We start from the raw sequence: 27,586 nt of genomic DNA on the forward strand, positions 1-27,586 counted from the left end.
AGGCATGCTCCTCATTCCTCATGCCCTTAGTCACTTGTTTCTTGAGTAGCTTCTTTGGCTCTCATGTTTTAAAGGTTTTTTGTTGTTTTGTTTTTTTTTAATTGTTCCTCTCTCTCTCTCTTTTTTTTCTTTTTACAAGTTTTTAAAAATAAAAAATGGGGAAAGCCAGCTTTCTTTTTCAGAATCAAAATGTAAAACAAATGGAAAAATTGTGGCATTTAACCTTTCCCAGGTCGAGCCCCCACAAATAATGCAGCCAAGTCACATTTTCTTTCTTCTTTTTTCCTTTTTTCTAGTTTACACTCTGTCTTCTCTAACCGGATGCCAAGTTTTCTCTTCCTTCCCAGTTTTGCCAATCCCATTGTTATCTAAAAAGAAAAAAAGAAAAAGCTTTTCTAAAAAGAAAAAGCTTCCTCTGTCACCCAGAAAACCGTAGGGTGGACGAAGTGAGCTATGAGAGTCAAACACAATTCGTGCGGGTCACATGGTCCTCACGTGAATCTGGTTGCTAACATTTCTATTATTTTGTGACAGTGATGCCCAACTGATATCTGTGGAAAATGGGGGAATTCCTTTCTTTTTCACGCAGGTGTTACATAAAAGGGCAGTCTCATCAGCTGAAATGGCAGGGAAAATCCAAAGAGGCCAAGAAAGTTCTGAGATCTGAAAAATTGATGTCATAAGAGGACATTGTCTTTAATTCCTCTTTGCTGAGGGACCTGGGGCTGGTCACGCCCTCTCCTGGAGAGATGGCCTTCTCAGAGAGAAGCAGTGACTTCCGTTTAGCTGATGGTAAGTGTCACAGAGGGACAAATGTTTCGTGAGCCCACTCTATGCCACGTCCTGGACTTGGAGTTCAGGGGCCAGAGCTCAGAAGCTTGCCGTGTCCCTCCCTGGCTGTGTGACCCTAGACGAATCACTTGGGTCTCTCTGGGTCTCACAAGGCTGTATCAGTAGCTTCACCATTTGATTTTGAGGTAAAGATCAAATGAGATAATGATTCAGAAGTTCTTTGTAAGCAGTGCCACGAGAGAGAAGTGTTGGTTATCTACGTCGGTGTGATCCAACAGCAATATCATAGAACCTGTCCTTCCTAGGAGGTCCCGTCCAGGGGAATTCCAAGGTCTCATCCAACTGGAGAAGCAGGTCACTTGGCAGATCCCTGTCTGGCATGGGAAGCCTGTGATAGCCAGCAGGCCAGATCTTAGTGATACTTAAGTCAAGGATCAGGCAAGAGCACCGTAGGCAGCCATGCTCGCTTAGCTCGGGATGCCGTTTCAAGACACAGAGAAAAGTGGGGTCACCAGCAGGCACCCGCTTCCGCTGAGCTGTTTACTACTCTATCTGCAAACATGTGCCATGAAGTTTATATGAATGCTCACAAGAAAAAAGATATCAAAAACCAGAAGTCCAATTATATGAGAGTAAGAAATAAAATGACAGCCTAGAGAATCTTTTAGACCAGGATTGAGGTCCAAGGGTGGTGGTTGTCATTGTAGTTAATGAAGAATGATGTACACACTAAAAGAGGGGGAAAACGAAGTGTATCCCATCTGGACAAAGGCCAACTCAATGTAGATTAAAATGAATAAGTAAAATGTTAACACACTGTCCTAAAATTCAGGACGAAATCTCAAACCTTACTTGTTAGGATTAAATAAACCATCATTAGAATGCTTAGTTTCTCATGTTGCTGGTGAACAGAGAGAGACGGCGAGGGATGGTGGAGTGAGGGGAAGGAGGGAAAGGAGAGGCCGGCAGGAGGGTGGAGAGCTGGGCAGATAAGGGGCAGGCCAAGGCAGCAGGAAAACAAGCTGAAATAGGGGAGAGGGGAGAGGAAAGAGAAAGTTCTGGAGTTAGGCAGGAGACAGAGAAACTGTACTTGTCACTTTCCAGGTGGACCTCCAGATAACTTATTACTGACTTTGGCTTTCTGGTTATTTCTCAGAGCAGTCACCTCTGTTCTAGAAATAGCTCAGCTACCTATTTTAAGAAGAAATGCTTGTTTCCATTGGAACTCTGAAAAGCGTGTGATATGTGACGGAATGGCCTTAAGTATTAGGAGTTTTCTTTGTGTGATCTTAGTTAGGTCTTAAAGTCCATTATATCTTAGCTATATCTTAAATTCCTTATGTTATGCCTTACAAATCTTAGTTATATCTTAAAGTTTGCTTACCTTTCTTCCATGTCCCTGCTGGGGGCCAGTCACAACTCAGTAGCTAACGAGGAGTAGATTGTGCGTCTCACCGGATATCTAGCTCTTCCCCTGCTTCCAGTCAGGGCCTCAGGGGCTGATCTCTGACGAGCTTCCCCAGGAGAGCTGATTGAGGAAGTCTCTGGATCTGGAATGTGACAAGCAGCTGTCCCTTCAGATATTTGCCTCTGATGTTGGTAACCGGGCAAAGGAGGGTCACATGGATATCAGTTAGTGTCTCACCTTTCCTCTTCCCATACTGTTCATTTGCACACCACACACATCATGGTGGTATCACCTCTCATTGCAGGTGGCCCCTCTCCATCTCACGCCTCTGGAAGAGGACTCTGAGGGCAGGGTCGCATGTGGGGTGTGCAGAAGCCCCTCGGCTTGGGTTCTCATCCACCCCCCTTGACTATTACAGATATGATGGGAGTTACTCGAAACCAAGCCGACATCAGGCAGAACGCCACTGTCCCTTCAGGCTGGGCTCTGCTGGGGCTCCGAGGACTCTCTGTGCTGAGTATTATGATTATCCTTATCGGACAGGCAAGAAAATTGACAAGTAGAGAAGTCCAGAAAGTTGTCCCGTTAGTGCTGGAGCTGGGATCTGAACCTAGATCCTGCGAACGTCCATGAAATTTGGACTCTGTCACCGTGGCCTTCGAGAGCCCATTCCCTGTAGTCTCAGACAGTCTTTTGATGTAAAACCACCTCGGCTTTTATGATGGAAATACTCCTTTGCCTGGTAAAACTTCCATCTTTGGTAGGTCTAATTATCTAAGAGATGGGGATTTGAATGAGTATCTGAAAGGAAAAGAGTGTTCCAGCATGTGGGAGGTTAGGCAGAAGGAAGGGAAGACAAGGCGTGGCCGTGAATATGTGGGTGCTTCCAGCCTAGAATGGGCTTCTTGCAAAAGGTCAAAGGTCATCTGTGCCAGCCAACCGAGGTACTGGGAATGCCCCATTTCCTGGGAAATGAATGGACAATTCAGGGGCCTAGTCAGTCACTGATACTTCTTAGCTTTTAAGCCATAAATCTAAAACAAACAAGGGAAGCTCTTTAAGACTCCCTCAGCAATCTAGTCTGATTGATTTTTATTCAGGGAAGATGCCAAAAATCCCCAATCCACTACAATTTGTTTTTTTGTAAGAAACTGAAAAGAAGGAAAACTCAAATGTTTTTGCTGTCCTTCACTTGAACGTTTCTAATCCAAAGTAAACAGGGGACCTCTGTCCTTTGTGTCGGACGGTGGCAGACACAGAGCCCTTGTTCGGGGAGCAAGCGCGGTATGGGCCCATCACAGACCCAGCGCACACTGAGGCCTGTGTCCCCGAGGGAGAGATGGGGCCCCGTGCCTGCGGCTGCTAGTGCAGCAGCGCAAACAGTTGGTGTTCAGACTTCTCTCTCCCAACCCGGTGATCATCTTTTACTGTGACAAGAAAAGAGAGACCCTCTCATGGCTCTTTCTCCGTCACCCTGAATCCCACCAAACTGCCCTCACGGCCTTTCTCACGGAAGGAAATCAGTTTGCTCATTGTGGGATGTTTAAGTCAGTACGGAGAAGAACAGACAAAGAATCACTCCCTTTAACCACCAGCCCTAAGGCTTAGGCATGTAGTGTCTCAAGAGCCTCTATCTGTTTTTCTATGCACTTGTATTAACATGCTTACAGGAAGGGGTGGCATTCGGAGCATACTGGATATTAGTTAGGGATGTATTGTAAAGAGTCCCCCAAAACATGGCAATTGGATTAAAGAATTAAATGTAGAAGGTGGTGGAACAAATGTAGATGCATATTTATTTCAGCTCTTGTTAACTCGGGGTCCATGTGTAAGCTTCAGAGAGTCCATAAACACATATAATAATATGCAGTTTGGCATATGAATGTAGGTAGACGTGGGTGTGAATATAGTTATAAACAAGGCTGTATGGGAAGTGTGGGGAAGATGCTTCGTAGTTTCCATCAGACTCTCTGACGTCTATGTGACCCCCAAACCAAGGATTTATATTAACCTGGTTTGGGAGAAAATTCCTAATATAGGAGACTGCCTACCACACAAAGGGTGGGAGTGTTAATGTGTTAAACTTTTCTGTAGGGCAGTCTGGGTACCCTCGTGTGAGTGTGTGTGTGTGTGTGTGTGTGTGTTTTAAAATACACATAGCATATTATGAACCTAAAATAATGCAAAGCAGTGTAAATTGGGGGACAGAGATAGACCAATTAGTAATACAGAATATAAAGCCTGGGGTGGGCGGGGCCAAGAATAGAATGTTTCTGTGCAATGGTGAAGGAATTAGTGCAAACCAGTACAGAAAGAATGGGGAAAGTTAATGAGTACCCAAAACCTTAAGGTTCTTCACCACCAAATCAGACTGTATGGAGAATGTTAATTAATATCCTTGTTTGCTTCCTGCCTGCTAATAGGAATGCTTCTCAAGTTTTCAAATGAAGGATTTTATCCATGCCTATTTGGCACAGATATTCTTTATGCTCATGAAGTAGCCTATTTCTAGTTAACTAAGAACTTCTCCCACAACTATAATTATATTTTATCTTTGATTTTAAAATGTGAAAAATGTGTAATTGTATGTGGGATGTACATTAACTAGATTAACTGTGATCATTTTGGATTGTATACAAGTATTGCAGCATTATATATTATATATGAATATATAATATATTAAAATTAATATATGTCCATTATATCTCAATTTAAAATGTAATTAATTATTTACATTGATAAAATATTACCTGAATTACCAGAACAAATGCTACTTGGTCATAATAAATTGTTTTTGTTTTTAGGTAGGCTCCAAGCCCAACCTGGAGCCCAACACAGGGCTTGAGCTCACAACCCTGAGATCAAGAACCAGATGCTTAACTGACTGAGCCACCCAGGCGCTCTGGTCATGGCAAATTGTTGTAAGTAATGTTTTGGATTTGACTTGTTCGCATTTTATTTACCTTTTCTCATCTGTGCTCTCAAGTCAGATCTGTCTTTACTTTGTTGCCTTTTTTGTTTACTTTTACTACTTTTGTTAGTCTGAGGTATCAGGGTTTGGAAGTTTGGAAGACCGACTGGGGGGGATGCCTGGGTCGTGCAGTCGGTTAAGTGACCGGCTCTTGGTTTCAGTTCAGGTCCTGATATCAGGGTCTTTAAATCAAGTCCCATGTCAGGCTCTGCAATCAGCATGGAGTCAGGTTAAGATTGTCTCTCCCTCTCCCTTGGCCCCTGTCCCCATTTCTCTCTAAAATAAATAAATAAATTTTGGCAGCGGGGAGGAAAGAAAGAAAGGGGCACCTGGGTGGATTAGTCTTTAAGTGTCTGCTTTCAGCTCAGATCATGATCCCACGGTCCTGGGTTTGAGTGCCACATTGGGCTCCCTGCTCAGTGAGGAGCCTGCTTCTCCCTCTCTGCCACTCCCCCTGCTTGTGTTCCCTCTCTTGCTCTCTCCCTCTTAAATAAATAAATAAATAAAATCTTGAAAGAAAGAGAGAGGAAGAGAGGAAGGAAGGAACGGAGGGAGGGAGGGAGAAAGGAAGGAAGGAAGGAGGAAAGAAATAAAGACTAAATTGGGACACTTTCCATCCTCTTTTATGTTCTGGACCATTTTAAACAACAAGGACATTAAATTCCTTGAGGGCTAAAAGAAATATACTTTATAAATGGAACAGGCACCATTCATCGAGTAATTATTTAACAACTTTTCCCTTTCTTCCCTGATTATTAGTCTTTTCAAGTTTCTACTTCTTCTTAAGCCAATTTGGCATGTATATCTTCCTAGAAAAGTGACTCGTTTAAATGAGATCTTTCAAATTCATTGAGTTATACTCTATTCTTATAATTAAGAAATCTTTTCTGCATATGTTTTATCCCATTTCTAATTCCCAACTCTTCATGACTAGTCTTAACATGCGTTTACTGTTTTTCTCAAAAATGCTTTTGCATTTTGATTTTTGTTTTTCCTAATTTATTAATTTGTGCCTTAATTGTGACCCTGTATTCCTGCCTTCCTTAGGTTTTTCTTTTTTAAATTTCTATTTTAGTTAATTTGTTACTTCATTTAGTTTATTTCTTAATAGTAAAAGAAAATTTGTGGCTATAAATTTTTCTTTGCATAGCTTTGCCTGAATCCCAAACGTTTTGATTTTCTTTCATCACTTACTTTGTAACATAATTTTAATTTTCTCTTGGATCCAAGAGCAGTTTAGGAAAAAATTTCATTTCCAAGTGATTGTATGTAAAATGTCCTTTTGTTATTAACTTCTACTTTAACTGTATTACAGTTAATGATTGTAGTCTAAACAGTTTTTTCTTCTTGGAATTTATTAAGGTTTCATTTGAGGGTGAGCACACAATCAATTCTTAAATATCTTTGAAGAATAGTTGAAATCTTGAATAGGAAATCTTGATCTGTATACAGTAAATTAAATTTTTGGATAAAGTACTCAAATTCATCATGACCTCACCTCGTTTTTACCCTTTTGAGGTGTCACGGACAGAAAGAAATGTTCACGTTTCATAATGCGTATCCGTTATCTACGGCTGCATAAAAAAGCATCCCAACATTTATGGTTGAAAACAATGACATTTTATTATTTCTCCCGATTCTGTGAGTTGGCTGGTTTCCCTCTTATAGCTGAATTCAGATGGTGGACCAGATGGGGTTAGGTTAAGGAATGGTGGCTTGTTTCTCCATATGCTTTCCCATCCTCCAGTAGACTAGCTTGCCTGTCTTCTACCCACAATGGCAGAAAAATTCCAGGAAAGCAAACCCTAATGCACCAGCATTTTATTTTTTTTTTTTAAGTTTTATTTATTTATTTATTTATTTGAGAGAGAGAGAGAGAGAGAGCATGAGCGAGGAGAAGGTCAGAGGGAGAAGCAGACTCCTCGTGGAGCTGGGAGCCCGATGCGGGACTCGATCCCAGGACTCCAGGATCATGACCTGAGCTGAAGGCAGTCGCTTAACCAACTGAGCCACCCAGGCTCCCTGCACCAGCATTTTAAAATCTCTGCTTGTACCATCCTCTTTACTAAAGTCGCACTGAACCAAGCTAGACACATGGCCAAACCTGGGTTTGGTATGGAAGGGGACTACCCAAGGCCATGAGTAACGGGAAATGTGCTTCAGTGGGGGCCATTAATATCACAGTCTGCCACACACATGAATTGTAATTTGTCTTTGTAGTTCTCCTTATATTTCTAGTAGTGTTGATCAAAATAATTCTGTTTAGAGACTCCTATTTTTATTTTTTTGGCTGCAAATTTTCATTTTCTTATAATATTACCTCATTGGATTTCTTTTGGTTTGCATTTACCGGACAATTGTTTTTGCTTTTCACATCACTGTTGAGTAGGTTTCTTAAAAGCCTGTAGCTGGATTTTGTCTTTTAAAAGGTGAGTACAGGGGTGCCTGGGTGGCTCGGTGGGTTAAAGCCTCTGCCTTCAGCTCAGGTCATGATCCCAGGGTCCTGGGATCGAGCCCCCCCATTGGGATCTCTGCTCAGCAGGGAGCCTGCTTCCACCTCTCTCTCTGCCTGCCTCTCTGCCTACTTGTGATCTCTGCCTGTCAAATAAATACATAAAATCTTTAAAAAAAATAAAAGGTGTGTTAAAACTGTTAGTGTTTAATGGGAACACAGACACATGTATGCTTCCTTCTATCATCTGATCATATATAAGCTTTCTGGTTTTCACATTTCTTGCTAACTCAATCTTTCTCTCTCTCTCTCTCTCTCTCTCTCTCTACCTCTTCTCCCGTTTTTCCTCTAGAAGTTTGGATGCTATTTTTATTCTATTACTAGTTACCTTTAATTTTTTAATGAATCTATGTATCTATCAAAGAAGAATTTTACAGTAGCTCTTCAATGAAAGAGGACAAAATAAGCACATTTTTATTCCCTTCTCCTATGCCACCCTGTCCTCCCAGTTTCTATAATAACCTGGCCTTTAGATTTAGATGATTATTATGACTTAATCCCAACTCCTAACCAATGCATATATGTTTTCTTTCAAGAATTATCTTTGTGGGTGGTACAGTTGGTTGAGCCTCGAGTCTCGCTTTTGGCTTAGGTCACGATCTCAGGATTGTGAGATCGAGCCCCACAACTGGTTCAGCACAGAGTCTGCTTGAGACTCTCTATGCCCCCCCCCAATAAATAAATAAATATTTTTAAAAGAATTATTTTCAATAGTTTTATTAAATTTCCAACCATAACTTCAACTTCACATATCAGACTCCATTACAGTGGCTCGGACATTAAGGGCATTTAACTATATAGCACAAGAAGGAGGGATGTGGGAGACAGGTCCAGGTTGGTCCAGCAGCCCTTACATGTCAAGATGCTGTGTGTGCATCTCTCAGATTCTCTTGACCTTCTCCTTGTGGTCACAAGATGGATGTCATACTCCAGATACTTCATCTCTAAACAACCGTCTTCAAGGCAAGAAGAGAGGTCACTTCACTGCCTTTTTTTTTTAAGGTTTTTTTTTTTTTTAAGATTTTATTTATTTGACAGAGATCACAAGCAGGCAGAGAGGCAGGCAGAGAGAGAGGAGCAAGCAGGCTCCCTGCTGAGCAGAGAGCCCGATGCGGGGCTCGATCCCAGGAACCTGAAATCATGACCTGAGCCGAAGGCAGAGGCTTTAGCCCACTGAGCCACCCAGGCGCCCCCTCATTGCCTTTCTTTATCAGGAAGCAATTCTCCCCCAAGAAGACTGACAGGAGACTTTCCCTGACATTTCTTTTTTTTGGGGGGGCGGTTCTCCTACCCCCGAGAAAAGGAGCAGAGAGAGAAGGAGAGAGAATCTTGAGCAGGCTCCACACCTACCACAGAGCCTGATGTGGGGCTTGATCTCATGACCGAGATCATGACCTGAGCCAAAATCAAGAGTCAGGCACTTACCCAACTGAGCCATGCAGGCGCCTCATCTCTGACATATTACTGGTCAGAACTTGATCACATACCCAGCCCTAGGCCAGACATCAACAATGGACGGTGATTTGTCTTGCTTCATCCTCTGTGTCTGGGCATGTTGTCAATCACACAAAATTGGGATTCTGTTAGTAGGAAGAGAAGGAAAATGGGCATCCTCCTGGTATCCAACAGTGTGTGGCACAATGTATTAAAAATCAGGCATTAGGCTCATTCACTGCCATGTTTTTTATACTATTTCTTGTGCATTATTGAGTTTATTTGCTTTGCTGGAACACTTTCTGTGGAATCTTTTTTTTTTCCCCCTCAGTTGGGTGGCATCTGAATGGTTTATGTTTTTAGAGCTGCTTGTCTAAGATATCTTGGTAAGAAACAGAAATTTTTGTCACAGTCACTTCCTCCCCAAAATCCCATGCATATTGCTTTGTTGTCTTTGGCATTTATATAGCAAACAAAAGATTTTTTTTTTCTGAGGTAAGCTGAATTCTTCTGAGTGGCTTCACAAAGCAGAGAACACTTTACTTGTCCATTGTTGAATCCCTAGTGCCTAACTCAGTGCCTGGAACATAACAGGCTTGTCATGGAATGAATGGATGGAAGAAAACAATTAAGAGCCAGTTGTCTTTGGAGACTTTCAAAAGAGCAGTTTTGCCGTCATATTAAAGAGTTTCTTTCCCCTGGCATGTAACCACATCAAGCTAGCTGGGAGCCACTTTGGCTGGCCTCACCACTGCTCCCATGGCAATGTTCTTATCTGTGCCAGGCATCAAATCTGAAGCCCCTCAGTGGGCCCCCTGCCCTGGGTGCACCCCCATACCTGGGCCCTTTCTGGGTGCTTCAAGAAGAAGGAGATGGCCCCTTCCAACTTTCCTGGGATTAATTTTGCCCACACTCTTTGTCACAGCCAACTTTGGGAGCATTACTGGGCTCTGGTGGGAGTCTCTCCCAAGAGAGGGAATTCTTGTCTATGAAGGAATTGAAGGTTGTCAAACCCTTCTCTCAAACGGGTTTCACCTGCATTAAGTCTCATAGAAATTCCTTGAAGTGTCTGGTATGTGGGTGTATCCTTGTTCAGTTTTGAACAATGACAGATTTCCCCCATCATTGTTTTCCTTTGGCTGTTTCAATGGGAGTTGGGAAGAAAGGCAGGATGAGAAGTTCAATTTGAGGGTTTAAATGTCACAGAATGGCAGTCTTTCCTTGCACCTGTCGTAGGCTCTTTAGACAAAGTCCCCTCCACCTTACAGGCCTATGGGAGGTATATGCCCCTCCTATCATCACTAAGCACTCCCATCCAGGGTTCGAGAACAGGTTCTCCTCTATCAGCTCTAAGCTTCCTTGCTGGGCACCCTATGAAAAAGATTTTTAATATTTTGACTTTGTCTTTCTCAGTCTCAAATCTTCTCTCTCATATCTCTTCTGTCCTTTTCCTCTGAGCTTGGGGGGAATTTCTTGAGTTTATCAGGCAGATTGAGCCATCATTGAAAAATACATCACTTAGTCTCCTTTGTACGACTCTCCCTTGGATTCCTCCTTCCTCAGTTCCTTCTGTTTTCTTTTCCCTGTCTCCCTATTGCCTCTCTGGATCATCTCCACCCCATTTCCTCCAAAATTGTTTTACTTGCCTAAGGATTTCTAGGCGTATGATTTCGGACTTTCTCCTCCACACTCCTAAGAATTCTGGGGACCATCTTCTCAGAAAGGTATGGCTGCTGGGGGGACAGCAGCAAAGGCAAGATTCAAGGCATAGCTCTTCTGCCTCCAAGCGTGCTTGATGGGATAGTTTGACATCAGCTGAGCTGAATCCTCTGGGTACATCTACTGCTTCCTGGTCATCTAGGCAGTTCACAGGCTACATGAGAAAATGATGTCTTTAGTCACAGCCAGCCGGTAACTCCCAGTCTTAGATACCGACCAGTGCCTCGATGTCTTGGCCCTGCATGTACCACCCATGGAAGCATCAACCTCCAGGCTTCACTAGTGGGCATTAGAGCCATGCTGTGATATTCCTTGGGGAGGAAAGAGTCAAGCTTAGTACGCAATTTCAGTGTGCATTCCAAAGGTAGAGAGCTGGGGGGTGGGTGGGAAACATTAAGCAGAAGGTCAAACCACTCTTTGGACAACATTGGCCATGAAAATCACCCAGGTAGCTGAGGGACAAAGCCAATGCATGTCATAGCTTCATAATCCGCCCATTGTGTTGATGAAAACTGTAAAAATGGATTCAGCACAAGGTTTCCTATTTTTCTTTCGACTAAAGGTAAGGAATATATTAATAGCTGAGGTTGTAGACGGGCCTGATACTTGGACAATACCTTACATTGGCTTAGATTTCTGTTCCTAAATCCCTTGACACAGTAAAATTTCCTCACTCTGTCTAAAGAGTTCTCCAGAGTTCTTTATAAAAACTCTCTCTCTCTCTCTCTCTCTCTCTCTCTCACACACACACACACACACACACACACGCGCGCGCGACATCTGACCTTTGCCATCCTATTGGGCCAGGCACCCTTTTCTGGTTCCCCTCTGAGCACCCCATCTGCTGCTGCCACCAAGGAAGGTCCCAGAGCCATGTGAAGCCAACTCTGGTCATTGCTCCGGAAGCTTGTCTGCAGGGACTGCCGTCCCGTCAGTGCTGCGGCCCAGAGCTGTACTCCCTCCCTAAGAATGCCGGGGCCATTTACTCACTAATATCGTGGGCGATTGCCAAGCTCAACAGTAAGCTCAGCTGGCTTGAATCATTCAGGGAAGACTCTGGTGTTTGTGGGCCCACAATCTCTTCCCAGATGAATCAGGAAAGAGGGGGAGGCTGATTACAGTGAAGAAGGGGACTCTTTAAACATATGCTCTGTAATAAGTATGTAGAAGAAAGGAAAGGGAAAACTGACAGTGGGATTTTACCAGCCGCTGAGTAGAGCACAACACAGTTCTCTTGTTTGCATAGGGAGGAGAGACTGTCATTGGCTTAGGACAGAGGGGACGGTCCTTGAGCTCAAGGCCAGCTGAAGCAAGTGTGTGCAAAGGCAGCCCAGGCGTATTCCTAGAGGGAAGGCCACATATTCATCAGGCAGTACGTGGACACAGAATCAGGACCTTCGGCGGCCTGGCGAGACAGCTGCCATGCCTACAGGAGAAGAATGTTAGAACGTCACACGGCTCAGAGAGCGACTTATTCCATACTGCTAAAATACAAAAACATCACACCATCTTTTAGGAAAAAATGATTTCTTGACTTTAAATCACATCCTCCCCATTGCTCTTACATCACAGGTTGAAAAACCAAATTCAGAACTCCTGAGGAAACTGTGAAGCTAACCCCGTAGGAAGGCACACTCACACATGCACACGCACAGTAGACAAGAGCAAAAGAAGTGGTGCGGAAATGATAAACTATGGATCATGCTAGGAAATTGAGAGAGGGGCAAGGGGTGTCCACTGAGAGACTTTCCCTCAACAATGGCTGTAAGTTTTGATAACAAATACGGTGCTAAGCCTGCAGATAGGTTCCTATATCTAGTCCTCACGTCGACCCAGTGAGTTAGGTATTATCCTTATTAAAAATGTGGAAACTGGGGCGCCTGGGTGGCTCAGTGGGTTGGGCCGCTGCCTTCGGCTCGGGTCATGATCCCAGGTCCTGGGTTTGAGTCCCGCATCGGGCTTTCTGCTCGGCGGGGAGCCTGCTTCCTCCTCTCTCTCTGCCTGCCTCTCTGCCTACTTGTGATTTCTCTCTGTCAAATAAATAAAATCTTTAAAAAAAAAATAAAAAAAAATGTGGAAACTGAGGCAGCTTGGCAGAGAAGCCAACAGATGAGCCTGGGAACCAGCTCATTTTGCTTTCAGATTTGGGCTTTGCCACTTGCAAGCTTTGTGACTCTGGGTATTTACTAAATTCTCTCGGTCTCAATTATTTTCAAATAAAGGGAAGATGGACTCTATCTCATAAGGTTGTTGTGAGGATTGGATGAGACATGGAAGATGGCAAGGCAGAATATTCACGTTTTAGGATACTAGGTTTCCTCCCAGCTCTATAAATAAATGTTCAGAAATGATCTCAATTCAGTCTACAGAAAAATGTTTAAATGCTTTGTAAGAAAATGCTGATTATCTGTTTGACATGAATGAGTTGGAAGGTTTATAAAACCGTAGATGTGGATCTTGAACATGTTGGCGGAGAATTAAGAATTTCAAAGCATTAGATGTACTTTGATTGGAGTACTCTTTAGTTTACAAGATATCGAATTATCTCTTGATTAAAAAGATTTTACAGTCCTGAAGGGGACAAGCTCATTGGTTTGATTCCGCTGCTACTTCCCCCCACCCACAACTCTGTGTGTGTGCAGCAGGCAGAGAAGGGAAGACTGCTGAATCTGACTCTTGCCAGCCTGAGCAGCTAGCTCTCCACCATTGTGAACTTGATGAGTGCCTCCCGGCAACAAGAGGATGGGTCCATTTTCCAGTCCTAGCTGGAGGTCCTAAATAATGGGAGAAGGGCACTGAAAACTGATTTCTTCCCTATTGTGACCAAGGCAGGCCAGTCTAGGAAGGAGATTAAAGGGCCACCAGAACAGGTCAATACCAGCCTGAAGGAGGTGGGCACTGAAGGGAGTCGGGGACCACTTACTAAAGAGAGTATGTGTGTTTACTGTGTGCAGCCATGGTGTGGACACAGGAAAAGATGTACTCCAGAACTTACCACACAGCCCTCACTGCAGATGATTAAGGGTTGAAAGAACAGCAAAGTATCCTCTGACAAATGTATTGAAAGGAATGGTTTCCCAAAGTAAATTTAGGGTGTTTTCAAAATCCCTTTCTACACTGGTGTTTCCTGCCAAATGCTGAGGCCAACGGCCTGATGCCTCCTTTTCCAAACTAGGCCCCTCAGCTCCTATGAAACAAACTTAACAAAAGTCAACCCTGAAAGTCTGAGTTGTAGGCCAAGAAAACAGCAAGAGATTTCCCCCAACCTCGACTGCCCAGCCACCCACCCAAGGAAAGTGGGTCTAACCTAAGCAGCCAGGCGGGAGGGGTCAATAGAAAAGATTTAGTCCCTCAGCTTGGGACATCTGGAAAATAAGATGGGTTACTGCTTCTTGGGGGCATACTGTCCTCTAAGAACCATCCTCAGGGGACTTTGGGATGGTCCCCAAGAAACCTATGGGTCTTCCATTCTCCACCCAGAAGATCTTCCCTCCGTGCCCTCCACTTGCCCAAATTCCAGCACCAGGGGCCAGCTCCAAGCCACAAATCCTTAAAGAGCCACCCAGGTGGCTCCAGCCCATACATCCCTCTCTCTGGCCCCCTTGCAGCACGCTACCCAGTTCTTGGCCCCAGCTGCCTGTGGCGGGGTGCGGGGGGGTGGACTGGGGTGGTACTGATGGTGGATAACCAGGTACCCTTAGAGACCCATCATCATTATTCATCCCAGGCCGGATATATGAAAGCCCAGGGATCTTAACAATGTGCCCTGGAGGCCGGCATTCCTATCATCGAGATTTCTCTATCGGGATAAGGGTGCGGGTAGGAAACCTAGCTGAACAAATTCTCTTGATTCTGGAGAGCCCTCTCCTGGGGCCAAGTCCTGGCAGGCAGCGGGCGAAGCTCGCCGGTCCCGTTCCGGGCTGCGTCCTCAGTCCCCGGCCGGGAGAGCCCCCCGCAGCCGCCGTCCGCGCAGGTGCCGGACGCCCGCGCGGCTCCGCTCCCCCGCGCAGAGCCTGGAAGCGACCACCGCGCCCGCACTCTCGAGCTGCGCGGCGGCCGCACGGCGCGGCTAGTCTGAGGGTGGTGGCTGAAGTCGGGCGCTTCCTGCCTTCCCGGCCGCCCGGGTGCCAGGCTCGCGCGGCGGGGCTCCGAGATTCCCCCGCTCGCCCCGCCCCGCCCGCCGCCGCCCGCGCCCTGCACGGTGCGCGCAGCGTCCCCGCCCCCAGCCCCACGCCCCCACCCACTGTGGCCGTAGGGGGGCACCCCCACCGGGGCGGGAGGGTGGTCCGCGGTGGCCCGGTCGCCGAGTGGCGGAGAGGTGACGGTAACCGCCTTCCCATTTCCGCCCGGCCGGCCGCTCAGCGGAGTGAGTGCGGCAGAGAACGCTCGGTCCTGCCTCCGCCCGCCCGCGCCGGGGGCTGGCCTTGCCTCGCCGGCGCCTTTTTCCCCCGCAGCGCGGCGCCGCTTCGCCACTCGGGCACCGCAGGTAGGGGCAGGAGGCTGGAGCGCCTGCTGCCCGCCGCCCGTAAGATGGTCCCCTCGGCTGGACAGCTCTCCTTGTTCGCGCTGGGTACGTACGCTGCCTGCCGCGCGCCCCGAGCCACCTGCCCTCGGCGACACCCCGCTTTCCCCTGGCCCCTCCATTGCTCTTTTCCCGGGGGTTTTGTGCGCCCGCCTAGGAGAGTCGAGGGAGGCTCCTGCTTTTCAAGGGTTGGAGGCTGGGGGGTAAGGGGAGTCACGAGGGCTTCCTAGGGATTTGGGGAGCCCCTTCCGAAGGGGGGGACCGTGGAGCGCCCAGGCTTTCCCCGGGGAGTGGCCGCCCGGGCCGTGCGTGAGAACGCCGGCCGGGGAAGGGGAAGCGGTGTGTGAACGGGCTTGAACTTTAATCCGCCGCGGCTGTGTGTTCTTCCACTTGCTCACACCTACCTGCATACCTGGCTGTATCCCACCAAGCCCGTCTACGCGGACGGCGGTGAGCGTAGACGCGATGGGAGCGGCCGGCGTCAGCCCCTACGGCGGGACCCTGCCCGCTTCCCTGTCGTACCCCCTGCCTAGCCCTGAGCCCCAGTGACGGGCAGATGGTCACAATCAGCAGAGGCGCCCTCAATCATCTAACTTGAGGAGCTCTCGAGCTTTGGGGTAGGTTTTGGATTTTTGTGCGGATTAATTGTTCTTTTAATTAACTTCCCTGGGAGAAGTGGTTGAAGTGTCAGCCGAGGGCAGGAGCGAAACCCTAGACGGAGCGTTGCCAGTTTCCTTTGAGTTTGTTCTTGGAAGGGAACGAGAGATGGGGGAAGGGAGGGGAAGTTTAACCCGGCAAACCTGGGTCTTGTCTGTGGAGCCCTTGAGTTTTTCCGCGGTGAAGTTCACAGGTCTGCGTGTAAGTGGTGAAGGGTGCAGCGCCGTGCGCTGGCCGGCCGGCTCTCGCCCCTCGCGGCGCCCGGCCTCTGCGGTGTTGAGACAGCCGGTTAACAGCCCAGGTGTCCGGGTTTATTGGTGCAGCTCCCTGAAATGAATTGCTCAGTCGGTATCCTTTGAGTTTAACCCTGTAAAGCAAGTAGATCCTACCTGGAGAATTTATTGGAGCCTGAGAAGAGCTGTGGAACCCTCCCAACCCACCTGCACCCCTAATGCCCAGCCCCACAGCCTCAACCAGTTTCAGGGGGCTTGCAGAGCCGCCTGTAATCCTGCGCCTGAAACGCTGAGAAAGAGAAAACGGGGGTGGGGGGTGCAGTGGCAGTAGTGGAACCCAGTGCTCTGGGCTGTACCCTCCCTCACCTGAAACTCACCAACAGGTGGCATGATTCTGGGCGGCTCCCCCCCTCTCCCCCCGTTTTCCCAAAACCCTTTTAGGTTTTTTGTATTGATGGTTGTTCTGATTTTAGATTTTTTTTTTTTTGAAGCAACAAAACGTGACCAATACATCAGAAGCCTTCCGTCTGTGGGTGCCTCTGCGATGTGTTTTGCAAATTCTGGCAGTAATGGTCATAATAGCTAATGCTCTCTGAGCACTTATTCCATGCTCGGAACTGTTCTAAATGCTTTATATGATTTCATTAACTTTTCACACCAACCTGACGAAGAAGGTATTATCTTCATTTTACAGAGGAGGAAAAGGAAGCACACAGGCCCACCATTAGTAAGTAGTTGGGTCAGGATTATTAGAGTGTGGAAGGATTGAGGGTTTGAAATGTCACCTGTCGTCACCATAGTCTCCTTTCCCGATTTGGGGACTTTTCTTGAAGGAGAGATTATATGGAATACCCAAGAACTTGTTAAATTGGGTTTTTTGGTGGACTCCGAGGATCTCAAGGTGGCCTTAGGTCATTAGCTGAAAATTAGAGATGGGAAATGATGAAGGTGTGCAAATTTGAGAACACCTTTGAAAGTTGCCCTGCCCCCCCATACTGCGCTTGCCCATGAAGACTGCAAGCATTCATCATGTTATTTTTCCTTTTTGCCCAAGAGTTGAACCTGATCTTTGCTTCCTTCCTTGAGAAAAAGATGTATAAACCTAAAAAGATTGATCAGTGTGTAAAAAAGCTGCTCATACAATTCCAAAATAGAAGCAGTTGAAAAAAGAAAAAAGAGGAAAAGGCAGGATACCCGGTTTTTGTTCTGTATTTCTTAAAAAAAAAAAAAAAAAAAGGCCGTTCGTTCTGATCATTGACTACAACTTCTGCCTCCCACCTCATTTTCTGCTAGATTACTAAACAGCACTCATCAGTGCCACATGCATCTTTAATTTGCACATTTCCTCCAGGGCTGCTTCCCTCTCTAATTTTTCTTAAATTAGTTGAAGGCAGTTCTAGACAAATCAGCAAATCGAGAAAACCAAGATCTCTCCCCTCCCCAGCTTTTGTAGGGACAGTCTGAAAAGGAGTGGGTTGTTTGTAGTCTCAGCTGATGCTCCTGATTACTTGAACCTGAGCGTTGATTGATGTTTTGGCAGAGAGCAGGCGGAGACTGTTGCTTAAAAGGCAACATTGGAAACGTCATCCAGGTTCCTGTGGTGGCTGCCCTCCATGTTGGACTTCCGTCACTGGCCAGGCACACCTCACAGGAGCTTGGCACCTCCAGTCCCACATCCTCCTTTGTGAGCAGGGAGCAAGATGTGTGCTCTTGGGCAAGTTACTTAGCTTTTCTGTGCCTTGTTTTCCTCATCTGTAAAACGTTGCTGTGAATAGGGTGGTTAAATATATTTAATGAACATAGAATGGTGCCTGTCTTGTAGTAGGAGTTGAAAAAATCTTAGGGCCATTATTCATCACCATTGTCATTGTAAATTTGAACCCCATAGAGTTCCAGATGTCCTAGCAGGTTGTATCCATTCTGTAGCTGGGAGCTTTCAGCTCTCCACCCTTCCTAAGCCAGGAAATACCACCTAACCTAGAAACCTACTTAATGATTTTAGTGAGTCTCATTGGGCAGATACCAGTTCAAGCAAGTTTAGAATTTGGGGGGCGGGGACGTCATGAATTTTTAAATTTTTGATGCAAAACATTTGTCTTTCCTCCTTACTGTTCAGTGGTCAGTTTATTGAAGTCACCACTAAGTTTCAGTTTTCTCGGTGGGAATAATAAAACTACCTACCTCACAGGTTGTTATGAGAATCAGATGAGATAGTAAATACAAAAGCTTTTTATAAACTATACAAATAATGAATGACACAGAAAATGAAATTGATTTTATAATCCAGAAATAAACATTATTATGTTTATGGCAGCTCCCAGAAGTAGGACTGGGTGTAGCTTAAAAAATGGTCCTAGGACACTCAAGTGTCATTAAGGATGGGTAGAGATGAAGCCCCTTTCCCTGTGGATTTGGGGCCGAGGGACCAGTAGGGGGCAGGAGCTAAGACAATCTTCTTCTCCCTTACATGGAAATTATGTCTTTCAGAGTAGACCGCATAGGTTTGCCCAGGACACATGTTTTCCTTATTGGGCAGCCATAATTAGGGAAAGTTCACTTAGAACATAGGCTGTTAAGGTGTATATGGAAGCCTTAGAGGCTAAGTTTCCCATATTTGCTTTTCCAAAACTTGGTTTCCTAGGATAAAGAGATCTTTCTGTAAATATTCAATGTCCCCTGCAAAGGGGACCTTTCTTACAGGAGTAAATGATGCTTCCTGTTTCTATGGTAACATAGGAAAACTAGCTGACTTTTCCATTAGACCTATCTCTAAGGGCCTTTTGAAAATGTGTTTGAACAAAGTCCTACTCTTCGGGCTGCCCACCGAAAGGGATGGGCAGTGGGAAGTAGAACGTGGGTCAGCCAAGATAGGACGAGCCTGACACGCCAAACCGAGCATCTTGTGCTTGGTTTCACATGTAAAAACCACTGTAGTACCTTCCACAGCAGTGCCTTAGAACCACGGCCACCTGGAAGGCTTGGTACACCAGGTTGTCCTGCAGGAGGTGGGAGGGTTTGTGTGTCTGATAGGTGTCTAGGTGTCGCTTATGCCGCTGGTGGGGAGGGAAGAGAGGGACACTTGGAGGACCATCGCTCTTCAGCCAGTTGATGTTCGGACAGCTTCTGGCTTAGCCAACTGTGTTTCATCTAGTCTGTCCTGACATTTCTGAATGCTGCTGTGGGTTTATGAGCCATTATTTAAAAGTGCTTCTGCAGCCGTCTTGTTGACCAGAGCAGAGCAAGAACTCTTGCTGAGATCTCTTAATTGTCATTAAGTGTTCTTGACCTTTGGCCCTGGAAAACGTGACGGTCCTTTGTTATTAGACTTAAGTAGACCAACGCTAAGTATGTCACACTTTCTTTTGGGGGGGGTTGCCAAAAATTGACTGCTGTTTTGCTGCCATTTCAACAATTTTTAATGACCTCAATTTAAAGTATGAATTGAATTCTGTGCTAAAGGCTAACCTGGTTAAGATTGCATCTAGGGGCACCTGGATGGCTCAGTCGGTTAAAGGTCCGACTCCTGATTTGGGTGGGCTCAGGTGGTGATCCTTGGGGTCGTGAGATGGCGCCTCCATTGGGCTCTGTGCTCAGGGCAGAGCCGGCTTGAGATTCTCCCTCTCCCTCTACCCCTTTTCCCACTCACTCTCTCTTGCTCTCTAAATAAATAAAATATTTTTTTATTGCATCTAAATAGAGAATTCGAGTACTTTTACAGTGACTTCTGGTTTTGTTATGCTTTTTTTTTCTCCTTGTGAAATGTCAAGTATAAAAATTTTTCATGAAAATCAGGAAAGCCTAAAATCCAGGCTTCCAGAACCATCTCTTAGGAGCTCTTCAAGTACAAGGCACAGTCCTTTTAGATGAGCTCTAAAAATCTGGATAGTCTTGGGGCACCTAGTTGGCTCAGTTGGTTAAGCGACAGACTCTTGATTTTGGCTCAGGTCATGAGCTCAAGGTCCTGGGATCGAGCCCCACATAAAGATCCGGCTCTTTGCTCAGTAGGGGGGTCTGCTTTAAATAATTTCCCTCTGCCCCTCCCTTCCCACTCCCCACTCACCCGTGCTCACACTCTCTCTCATAAATAAATCTTTAAAGATATATATCTGGGTAGTCTTTTCACACATTATGAATTGGGTGTACTGAATATGACTTGAATATGGAAGTTTGTTGAAATAGAATTTTATGTCTTTACTAGTGCCTTTTGTGTTTTCCCCTTAAGTCAGAGGAAACACAATTTCGCATGGAGTCTTACCCCAGTCCAGGGAATTCTGTGCTCAGCATTTTTGCTTTTAATTTTTTTTTGTTGGGGGGGGGTCTCCTTCCCTACCTTGAAAAGCTTTCAGTTTCCCCCACCTTAGTGTTTATATTTCTCAAGTATTTGTAGAGAGATGGTTAAGGACTTCCTCAAGAAGGGATGTACATATAAACTACTTTTTTGTAACAAGCTTGTGTGATGCCTTGCCTTCTTTGGCTTTAATCTTTGAATATGTTAGCTTTTCTGGCTGGGAACCTTAGCAGTAGAGTTCGGGTCCCTCCAAGTCCTGCTTTGGATTGATATTGCTTGGTGCTTGTCCTCTCTACTAGGAGGAGGGTACCTTAGAGACAGAGATCCTAGGTCTTCGCCTCTGCCCTTGGCCTATTCAGAGAACAGGTAGAGCCTCAGAGGAGACCACTAAGCACTTGATGACCCCCTTGGGGTATCTGGTCCTGGATTCTCCCAACTGTAGACTCAGTTGGCAAACGTTTGGCCACATAGTTAACATTCATACTGGAAAAATCTTCATTGTGATAATCAAGGGTTGCAGGTAAATTCTAACAACACAGATGCAACTAGTCTTCAGAATAATTTTTTTAAATAGATTATGATTTAGTGTTTTTAATGATCACAAAAATATTTTTTTTCCTCTAGACCATTTGGAAAATTCTAGAAAGCATAAGAGAAAAAGTGTTGCGATGACCTATAGTTCTACCACCCAACGATAACCATGATTAACATTTTGTCATACAGCCTGTGGATGAATGTATAGGTAGATATTCTTTGAAAGCAGCTGTGATTTCTGATGGACTCACACCATTTAACTTATTCATTTTTGCAACTTGACAACTTTCATAATAAACATTTTTATGTTATTAAACATTCATTCTTAGTGTCATTACATCATTCTTAGTGGCTGACAAGTAATCTCTTGACTGTATTTACTACAACCCATTTTGAAACCCTTTTGGCCATATAAATTTTTCCCATTTTTCATCGTTATGAAGCATCCACACACTTTGTTGGGAATGTAAGTTGATACACCTTTTTGGGAAGTCTGTATGGCAGTAGCTATCCGTTTTAAGTGTGGGCATAACTTGGGTCATTAGTTCCACTGCTTGATATAGATCCTACCTAAATACTTGCCTGAATGTGCAAAGAAAAAATGTAAAGGATGGTGATTGTTGATTTTGTTTGGAACAGTAACAAGTTGCCAGTACCTACTGTTGTAATTATTTAAGGAGATTCCTTAAATAAGTTATATATAACAATACATTGGTTTACTATGTATCTATTTAAAAGAATAAAGGTTTCATGATATCTTATATTTAGAAAGGCATAAAACCATATGTATTATATAGTGCCTTGGTTTGAATCTGTTAACTTTTTTGTAACAAGCCTATATTAAATTTATAATGCCTGAAGTCAAGGAAGATAAACGGTTCAACAGACACTTTTGTGCATAAGTGTTTGGCACATCTTTATGATAAATTCCTAGCAATTGGCCTTTTCTCCCACAAGCAGTATATGAATGCCATTTTCTTGATTCTTCCCTAACACTCGAAGTTAGTTTTAAGACTTTGCCAAGTTGATTGGGGGGAAAAAAAGACCTCAGCATAATCTTCGTATTTAACATTTGTCAGGATGATTCGATGTGTTTGTTGGCCGTGTCCTCTTCTTTGCATCTTAACTTTTGTAATTTTTTTTTCTGATTATTCTTTTCTTAGAGCTTTATCAGACTTTATATAGAAAGGATATTAATATTTGGCAAGTATTTCCCTCCATTTGTTGTAAGTCTTCTACTGTTTTGTTTATGGTGTGTTTGACCTCCTGCACATTTTTATTTTTATGTAGCAGAAACTAGAAAAATCTTTCCCCACAAGTTTTCTACCTTCACTTATGCAGTTAGGACAGCCTTCCCCAGCCTAAGATAGGGCAAATACTTATTTTTTTTTTCTCCCAGTCTCCTGTATCATGTTGCACTATTCTACCCAGAACTTTTCTTGTGTATGGTGCGAGGTACAACTCACATTTCATTTAAAAATAAAAAGATGGTTTAATAGTTTCAATTGCTGTTTACGGAATAAACTGTTCTGTCTGTTGGGGCGTGAAATTCCATTTTTATCACATGCTAAATTCTTATCAGTAATTGAGACTGTAGAATTTTATTTTGGTTCTATTATTTTGTATTTTTGTGCTTATTGTGCATTTGTTCACTCATGTATCCTGCAAATATTTATTGAGCACTTACTCTGTGCAGAGTCTGCTTCTAGATGCCGGGGAATCAGCCAAGAATAAGACACAGAGCTTGTGTTTTAACGAATTCTACATTTCCCACTGCTCTCTATCCTAACTGGTTGGTGCTAGCATTTAAAGCTTTTTTAAATATACCTTTATTTTGTAACGGTTTTTGTTAATTCTAGTAGTCCTTCAGTTTATTCTCTTAGGTGCGCAGGTCCGTGACCATGAAATCTTGAATAATGATAGCTCTGCCTCCTTCCTTTTAATGTCTTTATCTTTTATTACATCTTCTTACCACTGACTAGAACTTCAGGAACATTTTTAAAAGGTGGTAGATATCCTTGTATTTTTCTTGACTTACTGATAGGGTTTGTAGCATTTAACAGTTAAGTAGGGGGATGACTTGGTTATATATACACGTGAGAATGTCTTTATATCTACATATCTACAAAGATGTATATATGTGTATCTACACACATGAACTATCATGTTAATAAAAGGTACTAGTCTTCATAACTTACTAAAGGATTTGGCATTTTTGCTTTGTTTTTTTTAACGCAGGGAAGATAATACAAGTTGTGGGTTTTGTTTTTTTCCAAATGTTTTGAGGACTTTGATCAAGTCAATGATGTTAATGCCATCCTTAAATTCCCGGAATGAACCCTTCATGGCTCTGTGGTATTATTCTCTGGGCACACTGCTAGATTGGATCCCTTCTGAAGTGTTTGAGGCCTTGGTTTCTTTTTTAGGATTTGATATCAGCATCATGTCTCCTTCATACAATACCTTTTAAAAGCTTCCATCTGTTTCATGCTCTTGAGTAGCTGAATATCATGGAATTAAGTGGCTCTGTGAAGGCTTGAAAGAAATTGCTAGTGGTCAGTTTAATTAAGTTCTCCTCCTCTTGAGTTTTGGTAATTTTTTGGTAATTATTTTCCTCACAATCTATTCATTTCAGATTTTGAAATTTTTAGCATGGATTTTATAAATAATCTTTCAACCTAAAGGCTTTTTGGTTTGGGGGGGTTAGTTTGTTTGTTTTGGTTTGGGTTTTTTTTACGCATCTGTGGCCCCAGTTCATGTGACTTTACCAAACAGGGAAGTGAGTAAGCACCTAGGCCCCCAAAATAAAATACATTTTTATCACATGCTAAATTCTTATAAGTTTGGGGGAAGTTTTGAGTCTTATAAGTTTTGGGGGAAAACAACAACAAACCCTTCTTTTTAATCTTAAGTCAAATTCAAATGAATTTGAATTTTAATAGTGTTCCCAGGAGCCCAGGGAAATTTCACCCATTTATTTGCCTAACTGTGTGTGCCAAAGCTGCCACAGTAATGCCATTTCTGGTTTGGGTGATGCACGGCATTGTAATTTCTAGCAAAGGCTACTGACTAACTTCCTGTTGGTTCCTTAAGCTTTAAGAAGTTTAAAAACCTCCGAATACACTATTGAGTCCATTAGATGTGACAAGAGCGTTCAAAGCAAGACAACCAGCGCTCCTGTGGGAGATTTTTGCTGTTGTTGGCTCATTTGCTTTGGGGTGATTTTTTTTTGTTTTGTTTTTAAGATCAGAACTTGGAGGTGGAAATATTGGATTCTTACAAAGAGACCGTATCTTCAGCTTGAGTTCTTTAGGGCCTTTGATCTGAGTCTGAATGAGGTCAGTAAACAATTCTCCTGGGCACATAAAGGATAGATGCGCCTTTACTGCTCTTTCGTCCTCTCTCGCCGGGTCAGAGGCGTTCACCGGGTAATTGCTGTACTTCCAAGACGTGCAGATTAACTGGCTAAATGGTACACGTCATGTGATACACAAGCAGCCGAAGCTGATAAATGAGAGGTTTGCAATCACGCACTCTGTTCCCCTCCCTCTGCCAGGCCTTGGGACCCAGCAGGGCAAAAACAAATGGAACATAACTTTTCACCGTGGAAAGAAGCAGCATAAGGCCTGTCACTGTTATGGTGGCAGGGGCGAGGAGGGACTGGCCTCTAAGCTGTGGAGGGGCCGAACCTGCTCACCTTCTAGGTCAGAGCTCAGCTGGCAACTCCGGGCTTGAACACTTCGCGCCTTGGAACAGTGTCTGGGTTATTTTGCATTGGAGGAGCGTACCATCAGGCTGGTTTATATGCTGTACACACTCCCTGCCAGTACATTTAAACAATGACAGATGTTTTATGCACATAGCAGACCTTGGGTGTTATAATTAGTGTTTAGGGGATGAATCATAGGCCCCTGAACTGGAATGAAAGCAAGCTTGGGGTCCAAGCATTGTTTAGGGAGGTGAGGTGAACTCCTCAGGCGCCCAGATGGGGAACCCTTCTGGATCTGGACTCCCTCTAAACCACAGCAGCCACTCCCCTGCCATGCACAGAAATCCCCAAACCAAACACACTTCTGGGGCAGACCACTTAGGGTTCACAGAACACAGGCACGTGCTGGTCCCCCACCTCCCCTCGTGGGCCATGCTAGAGACACGCCTTCTCTGCCAGCCTTGGTTAAATCCCACTCACTCCTTTTCCAAAGTCAAATCAAAATCAGAATTTACGAACAGAAGAATAGAAAAGCACCCCCAAGTTTGACTCCCAGAGACTTCACCTTACTAAGTGTAACTAGCAAGTATCCAACCAGGTCTCTTTCTCTGTATGAATATAGATATTCTTTTTTTTTTTTAGTAATTTTTTAATTTTTTATAAATATATAATGTATCATTAGCCCCAGGGGTACAGGTCTGTGAATCGCCAGGTTTGCACACTTCACAGCACTCACCATAGCACATACCTTCCCTAATGTCCATAATCCCACCACCCCCTCCCTACATCCCTCCCCCCAGCAACCCTTAGTTTGTTTTGTGAGATTAAGAGTCTCTTATGGTTTGTCTCCCTCCCAACCCCAACTTGTTTCATTTATTCTTTTCCTACCCCCAAACCCCCCCACATTGCATCTCCACTTCCTCATATCAGGGAGATAATATGATAGTTGCCTTTCTCTGATTGACTTATTTTGCTAAGCATGATACCCTCTAGTTCCATCCATGTCATCGCAAATGGCAGGATTTCATTTCTTTTGATGGCTGCATAAAATATTCCATTGTATATATATACCACATCTTCTTTATCCATTCATCTGTTGATGGACGTCTAGGTTCTTTCCATAGTTTGGCTATTGTGAACATTGCTGCTATAAACATTTGGGTGCACATGGCCCTTTGGACGAGGACCACTACGTTTGTATCTTTAGGGTAAATACCCAGTAGTGCAATTGCTGGGTCGTAGGGTAGCTCTATTTTCAACTTTTTGAGGAACCTCCATGCTGTTTTCCAGAGTGGTTGCACCAGCTTGCATTCCCACCAACAGTGTAGGAGGGTTCCCCTTTCTCCACATCCTCGCCAGCATCTGTCATGTCCTGACTTGTTGATTTTAGCCATTCTGACTGGTGTGAGGTGGTATCTCATTGTGGTTTTGATTTGTATTCCCCTGATGCCAAGTGATGTTGAGCACTTTTTCATGTGTCTGTTGGCCATCTGGATGTCTTCTTTGCAGAAATGTCTGTTCATGTCCTCTGCCCATTTCTTGATTGGATAATTTGTTCTTTGGGTGTTGAGTTTGATAAGCTCTTTATAGATTTTGAATACTAGTCCTTTATCTGATATGTCATTTGCAAAGGATATAGATATTCTTATACCCACCTTTTCCCTTCAAATAAAAAGGCGTTTTGTTTTTTTTTTTAAGATTTATTTATTTATTTGACAGAGATTACAAGTAGGCAGAGAGGCAGGCAGAGAGAGGAAGGGAAGCAGGCTCCCCATTGAGCAGAGAGCCTAACGGAGCTCGATCCCAGGACCCTGGGATCATGTCCTAAGTCGAAGCAGAGGCTTTAGCCCACTGAGCCACCCAGGCGTCCCAAGGCATTTGGTATTTTTAAATCTGCTTTTTACTTACTGTCTATAGGGAAAATATTTCTGTGGCAGAAATACAAATATATTAACCTATCTTTTTTTCTTTTTGATAAGTATAACACATTTCACCGTACAACTCTGCCATTGTTTATATACCTGTCCTTTATGGATAGAGATGTAGATTGTCCCAAACTTGAATATTGAAACCTGTACTGAAAATTCTTGCAGCTAAATCATTACAAATATCTTTTAATTATCTTCTACAGCCAAATCCTCAGAAATGGGCTAGTAGGTCAAGTGGTCCACATTTTTCAGCTCTTAATATGTTTTGATAATCTGCCCTCCAGAAAAGCTGTACAGATTTACAGTCCTGTCCCCTATATGTTGGCAAACTTGCCTATGATTAGTATTATAATCTTTTAGATTCTGTACATTGTGTTGACCAAATGGTATCTCATTGTTTTAATTTGTATTTGGTTAAAACCAAAATTTGGCACATTGAATGCTTTTTCATGTTTGAGTATTTGAATTTATTTTTTTTGTGAATTAAACCATGTTTGGGGTACGTTAGTTTTTTAAAGTTTTGTAAACGGTTTCTATGAAGATATAGTGAAAATATTTCCTTCCTTTTGCTGGTTAAATTTAGATGTCTTGTGTTTGGGCTTATAGAAGTATCATTTTTTTTTTTTAACTTTCAACGACTTAACATCTGTTCATTTTTCCTTTATGATTTCTATTTGGAATAGGAAGGGAGTTGCTGTGTCTCTTTGATAATCTTATTTCCCCTTCTATTTTTTTTAAAAGGGTTTTATTTATTTATTTGACAGAGAGATCACAAATAGGCAGAGAGGCAGGCAGAGAGATGGGGGGAAGCACTGAGCAGACAGCCTGATGCGGGGCTCGATCCCAGGACCCCAAGGTCATGACCTGAGACGAAGGCAG

At 44.0% G+C, this 27,586-nt stretch overlaps 1 protein-coding gene across 1 annotated transcript in view; it reads left to right on the forward strand.

Moving 5' to 3' along the window:
* Window positions 1-14,595: 14,595 nt before the first annotated feature.
* TGFA (transforming growth factor alpha) overlaps window positions 14,596-27,586 on the forward strand; it is a 105,120-nt gene continuing 92,129 nt past the window's right edge. The window contains exon 1 of the mRNA XM_047746945.1: window positions 14,596-15,406. Coding sequence (XP_047602901.1) covers window positions 14,596-15,406 — 811 coding nt within the window. The remainder of the gene's footprint in view (window positions 15,407-27,586) is intronic.

Source organism: Lutra lutra, chromosome 9 (genome assembly GCF_902655055.1).
Source record: "Lutra lutra chromosome 9, mLutLut1.2, whole genome shotgun sequence".
NCBI lineage: Eukaryota > Metazoa > Chordata > Mammalia > Carnivora > Mustelidae > Lutra > Lutra lutra.